The sequence below is a fragment of the Lontra canadensis genome, unplaced genomic scaffold (genome assembly GCF_010015895.1).
Source record: "Lontra canadensis isolate GAN:19392208 unplaced genomic scaffold, GSC_riverotter_1.0 scaffold33, whole genome shotgun sequence".
NCBI classification, from domain to species: Eukaryota; Metazoa; Chordata; class Mammalia; order Carnivora; family Mustelidae; genus Lontra; species Lontra canadensis.
Window position 1 is genome coordinate 2,798,262 of NW_022631027.1, and position 9,677 is coordinate 2,807,938.

General features: G+C 39.2%; 1 protein-coding gene across 1 annotated transcript in view; it reads right to left on the reverse strand.

The window, feature by feature from the left end:
* Positions 1-6,141, reverse strand: part of GTF2B (general transcription factor IIB) — a 31,617-nt gene extending 25,476 nt beyond the window's left edge. Inside the window, exons 1-2 of the mRNA XM_032867060.1 lie at positions 6,062-6,141; positions 1,233-1,339 (exon numbers count right to left, since the gene is read on the reverse strand). Of these exons, the coding sequence (XP_032722951.1) occupies positions 1,233-1,339; positions 6,062-6,078 (124 nt within the window). The 5' untranslated portion in view covers positions 6,079-6,141. The remainder of the gene's footprint in view (positions 1-1,232; positions 1,340-6,061) is intronic.
* Between the last annotated feature and the right edge of the window lie 3,536 nt (positions 6,142-9,677).

The following is a 9,677-nucleotide window of genomic DNA, read 5'->3' on the forward strand; positions in this document are numbered from 1 at the left end:
GAATAATTTTAGAACAGACCATCTCTATTCAAAATTCGGCTACATATCTGGATAAGTGAGCAAGCAGGAACAAAATGAAAATTTTAAGAAGCAGTATTTTTGACAACAGCAATTTTATATCAGAAGTTCATAAATAAATCATTCTACATAAGTGATTGGATTCATTAACTAAAAGGCTTTGAATGGGACTCAGTATAGATACACATTTATTACTCTAAAACAGATCTTATTTAAATATCTAAAAGTGGGGAGCCTGGGTGGCTCAGTGGGTTAAAGCCTCTGCCTTTGGCTCAGGTCATGATCCCAGGGTCCTGGGATAGAGCTTCGCATCGGGCTCTCTGCTCAATGGGAAGCCTACTTCCCTTCCTCTCTCTCTGCCTGCCTCTCTGCCTACTTGTGATCTCTGTCAAATAAACAAATAAAATCTTTAAAAAAAATCAAATCAAATCAAAAATAAAAAATAAAATAAAAAATATCTAAAAGCCACAAAAATCGATTAAATTTATTCACTTAAAAAAAAAAAAGACTTATTTATTTTTACAGAGAGCGAGCGAGCAAGGGGAGGAGCAGAAGAGGAGGGCTAGGGAGGGAAAATCTCCAGCACACTCCATGCTGAGCACACAGTCTGATGTGGGGCTGGATCCCACAACCTTGAGATCATGACCTGAGCCAAAACCAAGAGTCAGATGCTTAACTGACTGGCCCACCCAGGTGCACCTTATTATTTCATAAACACAAGTGTGTCACCACCTCCCCCCAACAGTTAAGCTTCTGCCTTTGGCTCAAGTCATGATCTTGGGGTACTGGGATCATTGAACCCTGCCTCAGGCTCTCGGCTCACTCATCAGGGAGTCTGCTTCTCTTTCTCCCTCTGTGCTGGGGCACATGCGCATGCACTCTCTCAGTAAAGAAAATCTTAAAAACAAAACAAAACAAAAACCTAAGGACTCAGGAGACTGAGGACTGAGGGCCTTTTCTTTTGGATTGGCTGTCTCGATTTTAAATGTTCCCTCATACCCCACATTATGAAGGATATACATCTGTATACACAATAAAATATGGTATTTCTGATTTTACTCTTGTTTTTCCCCTAATTCTTTTTGTTAGTTGTATAATGAATTACCTGTAAGGGAAAAAAATCAAAATGTATTCATTAAAAGAAACTTTGGGAAATATACAAAAGCCAAGTACCCAAAATAGTGATTTCAATTAAAACCATAATAACTACTCACCTACAACGAGGCCACATTCTGGACAGATCATATCACCAGCTCTGTAATCCTCCACTAAAATCGCATCTGGATGGTTTGGACACGTGACTCTTGGAAGAGCATCCAAGCTAAATGGGGAAAAAAAAAAAAATTATATTCTCCCAACCAACATGTAACAAAGTAGTCTTTTGTGGGCAGGGGAAGGAGGGATAAAGGAAAATTTTGAACACTTTCTCAATACTATATATGTATAATACACTTAAGCTAAATCTCCAAAGTAAACATCCCAGTTAGGTAACTTGTAATTCCAGCTAGTAATTAACACAGATAGATTCCATTAGAATTCTTTTTTCTAAGAACAGTTAATGGTTGGCAGATATGGAAGGCTTTCAAAACCTAAATGGAAAGTAAGTTTTTTTTCTCTTAACAAGCAGGCTACTAGGATCTTTAAAAATCTTAATTAGCACAGAAATGACTGGCTACCATAACTTGTGGCATTTACATATAATCATCTGGTTTGTGTGACTTAATCACTTATTTCCCCTGTGAGAGAATGAATTTCAAGTCTGTTTTGTTTTTGTTTTTTTCCCTACTTGCTGGATATTTTAGTAACAGATTTAGAAGAGTGCACTGAACCTAACAAGTGGACAGATGAGGGTGACAGATGTGCCTCTGCTGAACTTAAGACCTGAAGATTTCATTTAGTCCAAAAAATGAGTTTGCTACCATTCAAGAGATGGTTTTAAAATCTATTTTTTAATCTACTTGTGATAGTACTAATGTGTTCAATTATTCTATTTTGAAAATGAAGCAGTTTAGGGAGACACATCAATCTTAAATGACATAAAAGAATCAGTTTTAACAAGCAACAAGAGGGGTGCCTGGCTGGCTCAGGGAGGAGAGCATCTGACTCTTGATCTCAGGGTTGTGAGTTCAAGCCCCACACTGGGCATAGAGCTTATTTTAAAAAAGAATAATAATAAATTAAAAATAAAATAAAAAGCAAAAAAGATATTTTACATAGATTTAGTAGTTATTTCTCTCACAATCATAAGTGTTTGATATCATGGAAAGTAAGTCCTCTTTAAAAGTTCAGTTGAGGGGCGCCTGGGTGGCTCAGTGGGTTAAAGCCTCTGCCTTCGGCTCAGGTCATGATCTCAGGGTCCTGGGATCGAGCCCCACATCGGGCTCTCTGCTGAGCAGGGAGCCTGTTTCCTCCTCTCTCTCTCTCTGCCTGCCTCTCTGCCTGCTTGTGATTTCTCTCTCTGTGTGTCAAATAAATAAAATCTTTAAAAAAAAAAAAAAAAGTTCAGTTGAAATACTACAACACAGGTTATGTTATGGTCATCATGAATATACACCTAGGGGCGCCTGTGTGGCTCAGTCAGTTAAGCTTCTGCCTTTGACTCGGGTCATAATCTCAGGGTCTTGGGATCCTCTCCCTCTCCTCCTGCCCCTACGGGCTCCTGCTCTCATTCTCTCTCTCTCTCCTGTACATGTGCTAACAAATAAATAAAATTTTTGAAAAAACAAAAACAAAACACCCCACAAATATACATTTAAAAAGACATCATTAACCATTCTTACGGTAAGTAAGCAGGTATTTGTGGTTTTTGGATAAATTTCCAAATGTCAGCAAATATAATTCGGAGTGTTAATTCTCAACATAGCTGATTCCCACTGAAAACTAATATTCCACATCCCCAAAATGTATATATTCAAGTTAACCAAAACATGTCTTGGATCTTTTCATTAGGAAAATGGGGGAATGGAAGTTTGTTTTATAGTCACACTTATTCCATAAATTCCTATAACGGAAATATTTTAATAAAGTGTGATAAATTAAGTCAGTATAAATTATGAAAAACTATTGAAATAAAGGAAAATCTCTGCAGAATAGTAATTACAAATAGGCAGCCATATGGCACACAGTATACAAGGATACAGACTAATTTATTTTGCATTATTAAAAAAGTAGAACATCTTGTGTATGTACATAAATGATATGTAAACATCTCAATACTCTAAGTAAAAAGAGTAAGTTAGGGATTTTTTTTTAAGATTTTCTTTATTTATTTGAGAGAGAGAGAGAGAGAGAAAGTGTGAGGGAGAGGGAGTGAGAATCTGAAGCAGACTCCACACAGAGCACAGAGCCCTGATGCAGGGCTCGATCCCACAAGGAAGATCATGATCTGAGCCAAAACCAAGAGTCAGATGCTTAACCAACTGAACAATCCAGGTGCCCTTAGGGATTTTATACAAAACTGGAAAAAAAAAATGAATTACACTTACACACAGTAACAAAGATGACTCTCAAAATGCTGATCAAAAGAAACTAGACACAGGAAAACACAGGCCATCTATAGAAACTTTAAAGTGGGCAAAACAAATCTACAGTGTTAGAAGTTGGGAGGTGGTTATCTTTGGAAAAGGGGTAACGGCTGAGGTCAAGAGGAGGCTTCCAGGGTGCTAGTGGTATTTAATTTCTTGACCTGGGTGGTAGCTATGTTTATGTGCTCATTTTGTAACTGAACTGTGTACTTAAAAGGTAGGTGAAAAAGATAAAAAGCAAGGCAGCAAACTGTTTACAACAGACTTTGGGGGAAGAAGAGAGGTTAGCACTGTTTGTTAAACATGCCTGTTAAATCATAGAATCGTTAGGAAAACACAAAAAAACTGGTTATAATGGCTGCTTTGGGGGAACTTTAGATGGCTGAGAGCTAGAGAAGAAAAGAAACTGCTTTTCATTTTTCTTCTTTTTGCAATATTTGTATGTTACCTATCCAAAATAAAATGAATCACAATAGTCAACTTTAATCAGAAAACCCACAAGAATAATACAAAAGAGGAACCACACAGTAGGGTGGTGGGGGAAGTAAGGGAGAGAAATGAAATGGAAAGAAGAAACAACCATCAATGACATTAAAACAATTTAGAGTCCCCAAGGAGCCAGATAAACCCAAATCTCACTTTATAGCTATGATTTATTGGGTGCCTACTGTGTATCCAGTGCTACATATATATTAATCTTCAAAGCAACCTTACAAAATAAGGGTTATTTCCCTACTAAAGATTAAACTCAGAGAATGATTAGCCTGAAATCACGGAATAGTGGTGGAGTTTAGCTTTGAACTCACAACATTTGGCTTTCCTCTGTGAAAACACAGGCAGTTTCATAACCTAATAACTGCATCTTACTCAGGGGGAAAAAAGCTAAAGGCAGAAATACCAAAATTTACCGTTGTTCTCACTGGTAGAAAAACTCTAGATGGACAACTGCAATGACACATCTATTTAAGACCTGGATGTGTCTGGAAAAATTTATTTCCAAGATTATTTTTTAACAAAGAAAATAAAGGCACACAAAGGAAAGTGTATTCTCTTGGTAAAGAATCTATCACATGAACTTACTATATTTAACTGCTGCAAATTTTTCTAACAAGCACAATTTCCTGTCCTATTATGTGGAAAAGCTGTGCCCAAATATGACATTTACCTTTCAGATCTACTGCCATGAGAGAATGTAAAGTCGTATATAGGTATCTTTGGGAAGCTGAAGTTTTCCACCTACCTACAAGGAAGCCTTTCCCAATGGAGCCACACCCAGACAGAATGATTGAGCATTCAATCATAGAATTACAATCAGTAAACAAGAGTGTCATTGGCTTTAAGAGTTGTTTCCAAGTTGTTTTAGCTAACACTGCCTCCCCCGACACCTTTTTTTTTTTTAAACAAAGTACAGTAACATAAAGCAGTAAGTCTTAGGAGTTACCACAAAAGAGCCTGGACTTCTCCAGTTTGCTATTTTGTGATAACAGCTTTCACTGGGAACTCAATTCCACAGATGATAATAAATTCAGAAAAATTATGTCAAAGGTACCTCTCAGAAGCTATAGAACTAAGTTGATACTTTTAATACATTCTGAGTTAACTAGAGGCCAACTGTGTGATAACAGGAAATAGATAAGAGATTCTACACTTAGTTCTAACACTAACCTTGGAGAAGTCAACACTGCCATGACTCAGTTTACACTGATGCAAAAATACTAATATCTACCTCATAGTAGTAATGAGAGATATAATTAGGGTCTACAAGCATTTTTCAGATCACAGGATTAAAGGCTGCCTCTAAGGGCACGGCATGCATTTCCTGTAGATAGGAGTACTTCACATTTTTAAAATATTTTAGAGAGTGACTTCCCAGCATATGTAAGTAATTTTCTACAGGCAAAATTTTCTTCAGGAATATGCAGAAGACGTTTGTTAAATAAATAAATAAATAAATAAGCAAGCAAACAAATAAATAAATAAATAAATGAACCTCTTAGAAGGGAACTTATCAACTCTTCGGAAATGCCCTAGTTTCCATTTCAGAAGGCCTCCGGGATGGTAATCAGTTTCCATCAGGCTGACGTCCCTAACTTTCTAGCTGTCAGATCAATAAGGGCCTGGAACTAACCCTTTCCCGCTCTTTGGAAAAGATCGTGGGCTGGTTGAGCCGCTGGAAAAACAAGCGTAGAAAAAATTAACAAGAAAAAACACGGTTAAAATATCCCCAAAAGACGCGAAACCAGGGGCTGGGGACACAGTGGCCCCCGCAGAGTGATGCCTGGGCGAGAAAACAAGCCAGGACATTGGAATGGTAACGCCGACGGCTCGGTACCCCCTGCGACACCCCTGACAGCCCTGCCGTCTGGAAGTGCCTTTGTCCGGGTCGGCCAAGCCAGTCAGCCGCCTCTCCCCGCACCTCCGGAGCGCTTTGCCAGACGCGGCAGCCCCGGTGGCTGCCTAACAGCTCTGCCACTCTCCGCCCGCCCCTTGGCTAGCCTGGCTCGGCCAGTCGTACTTACCGGCTGGTAGACGCCATCTTCACGGCCACTGCGGTCCCAGCTAAAAGCCACAACAGATGCACCGAGAACAGGAAAAGATTGTGGCGACGAGACGCTCCAAGACGGGCTTTTATAGGCGAGCCGCCCACGCAGTCGTAATAGGGCGCGGCTACGGGTCGGGAGAAAGGCCAAGAAAGGGAGATTCTTTACGCCACGTGCTTTGCGTTTTCTTATTTTCCTATTCCGTCTCTGTGATTTGCTGTGTTGCTGAGCGAATCAACAAAACTACTTAGGAGAATTCTCAAGGTAACTCTACAAATAGGCTACGCCAGAGATACCCCCAGCGAGACTGAGCCGAAATACAAAGAGAACCCGGCCGTCGTAGGGGGGCAAAGCCCGCATTCCCGAGAGTTTACTACCCTCCCACTCCCCAGCCTGGAGTCAGTCAACGCCAGTTTGAGCGAAGTCCTTACTTGCCCAGAGGGGCGATTCCGCTTAAGGAATTTGGAATAAAGAGAGAAATTCACTTAGGTCAGCCAGAACAGGTGTCAATGCTGACTCTGTCAACAGCTAGCAAGCTGTTTCTTCTTAGGCACGTTCCTTCTCCTTTAGGCGCAAGGGGTAATAGTATCTTCTTTGCATACACTTTTAGAATTGGCAGGAGATGAAACAAAACCTTGGGAGAGCACTCTGCACCCCCGAGGCAGGGAGATGTGGGCCCTATCCTAATTTTTTTTTTTTCCATAGCCTTTGCAAATTTGATAGCCGAAGTACAGAGAACTTAGTACAATGTTTGAAACCTCAAAAGCAGGGCGCCTGGGTGGCTCAGTGGGTTAAAGCCTCAGGTCGTGATCCCAGGACCCTGTAATTGAGCCTCATATCGGGCTCTCTGCTCGGCAAGAAGCCTACTTCCTCTTCTCTCTCTGCCTGCCTCTCTGTCTACTTGTGATTTCTGCCAAATAAATAAATAAAATCTTAAAAAAAAATGAAACCTCAAAAGAACCCTAGATTTATTAATTAGCCAAGCTAACGTCAGAATAATAATAATAATAATAATAATAATAATAACAATAACACCACCAAGGATCTGCTGAAAATAAACCAACCTTGACTCTGGGAATCAGAGGAAAGAGGGTGCTCCAGGTTTCTATGGGGATGAAGACTTAGAATATAGTGGCTGCTTTGTTCACCTGGGCTTGGGACTTAAATACCACTGAGCCCTCATTGTTTTCTTGAAAGGTGGGAAAGCCTCGCTTCCTCAGAAAGAACAAGGGGTGTAAGAAACAGAAGTTTAGGAACTGAAATCCAGCTGGAGATGGGAGAGCTTTTTTTTTTTTTCTTTTCTTTTCTTTCTTCTTTTCGCTTCTTTTCCTTTCTTCTCTTTTCTTTTCTTTTTCCAGTCTTCCAATTTGATATTCTGTAATGTAAAAACTTGACTACTTGACTGTACTTTGGCTGGTGAGGGGGTGGAAGGTGGGGTTCTCCCTTAACATCTGGAAAACTTTCAAAAATGCCATTTCATTTCAGCTCTGCCAACTGCAGACAGAAAAGGGCTTGGGGATGCTCCACCTCATTGGGGCAGTTAGTTTTTGTAGATAGAGCACTTTGACTTGGGAGAAAAAGGGGGAGAGGAGGAGGAGGACAATTAGATACCTCAGGAAGATCAAGAATAAGGACTTACCACCTAGTGGTTTATGGTAGGGATTCAGAAATGTTTGCAGAAGAAAGAAATCAGAGAAGTTGAAACCCCAGAGGAAAAGAAGCTGGGCAACCTGTTAAATTACTTCTGCCCCCACCTGGAGCGTCTCTTATCTGTCATAACCTCGCTGGAATTTCTTTTATATTAAAATAGAAACACTTTAGGTAGGCCATTCTTTTTCTTTTGTTTGTACAGCATTGGCAATTTATATAGCATTTTCATCAACATTTATCCCATTTAATCTTTACATCTGATGCGAAGATTAAAAAACACAACACAAATACACATGCACACAGAGTTGGAGTTTTATCACGTAGGAATCGATGACCCAGAGACTAGCATTTACCAAAACTTCTGGTTTGTCAGTATCATCATTTCTATTAACTTAAATATGTGAATGCATTGAGTAAGCTAATTCATTCGAGTCAATTATTTAAATTAATTCATCTTTTTAAACTTAAACATTTATTTTAAAAGTTCACATTGCTACTGTAAAATCAAAATTGATGTGCTAGTTATAGTTCTCCTAAAGTATAAAATGCTTTACCATACCTAATAAGTGATTTTTTACAAGTTTGTGATCCATCTAGATATATTTTTTAAATTTATTGAGGTACTATATACTACAGAAGTCACCTGTTTAGAAGTCCAAGACTTTCAGTAATTTAAAGGTTTTCTTTAAAGACTTAATTTTATTTTTTTATTATGTTCAGTTAGCCATTGTATAGCACATCATTAGTTTTTGATGTAGTGTTCAGTGATTCATTAGTTACATATAACACCCAGTGCTCATCACAACATAAGATTTTATTTTTAAGTAATTTCTACACCCAGTGTGGAGCTTGAATCTATAACCCAGAGATCAAGAGTCACATGTTCTACTGACTGAGCTAGCCCAGCACCCCTTTAGTAGTATCATCAAGTTGTGCATACATCCTTAATCCAGTTTTAGCATATTTCCGTCATCTCGATAAGAGCACTCATGCCCAGAGGCACTGGATGGCTCAGTTAAGCATCTGTCTGCTTTCAGCTCAGGTCATGATCCCAAGGTCCTGGGATTGAGCCACGCATCAGGATCCCTGCTCGGTGAGGAGCCTGCTTCTCCCTCTCCTCCCTGCTCATGCTCTCTCTCCCTCGCTATGTCTGTCTCTCTCTCAAAAGATAAATAAAATCTTAAAAAAAAAAAAAAAAGACTCGTGCTCATGGACAGTTAATGTGAATTCAACTTCTAGCCCAAGAGCCACTTTTCTGGACTTTTCATGTAAATGGAATCATATAACATGTCTCTTGTGTCTGGCTTCTTTTACTTGGTGTAATGCGGTGGCGGTTCATTAAATCTATCTTGTGGCCTCGCTTTTGTAAACATTGATATTTAAGTGTCTGTTATGGTGACTTAGGAGAAAATAACATTTTCCTAACCTAAGCAAGGTTTGACAAATATTTGGGAATTAGATGACATATTCTGCTAGGCTTGGAAGACTGAAGGATTCAGTGAAATGTATGGCCAGATCTGATTTGGACTCTTGGAAATGGGATAAAATGCCTAGAATATTAGATAAGCTTCATGTGCCTTGTGACTAATGTGATTATGTATTACTTCTAAAAATGTGAGAGTTTTTAAAATTTTCCAGAATTTTTATCATGTATGAAGATGTTTGAACACACTAAAAATTAGAGGGTATAATGTAACAAATCTTCATTTACCTCTCTTCCTGATTAAATAATTATCCAGTATTTGCCACATTTGTATCATGTATCCTTTCTTCCTCTATGTCTCCCCTTGCTAAAGCACTTTATTATTTTATTTTGTTTTTAAGTAGGCTCCACGCCCAGTATCAGGCTTGAACTTGTGACCCGAGATCAAGAATTGGGCACTCCACTGACTGAGCCAGCCAGGTGCCCCTAAAGCATTTTAAAAACAAATCCCATCTATCACCC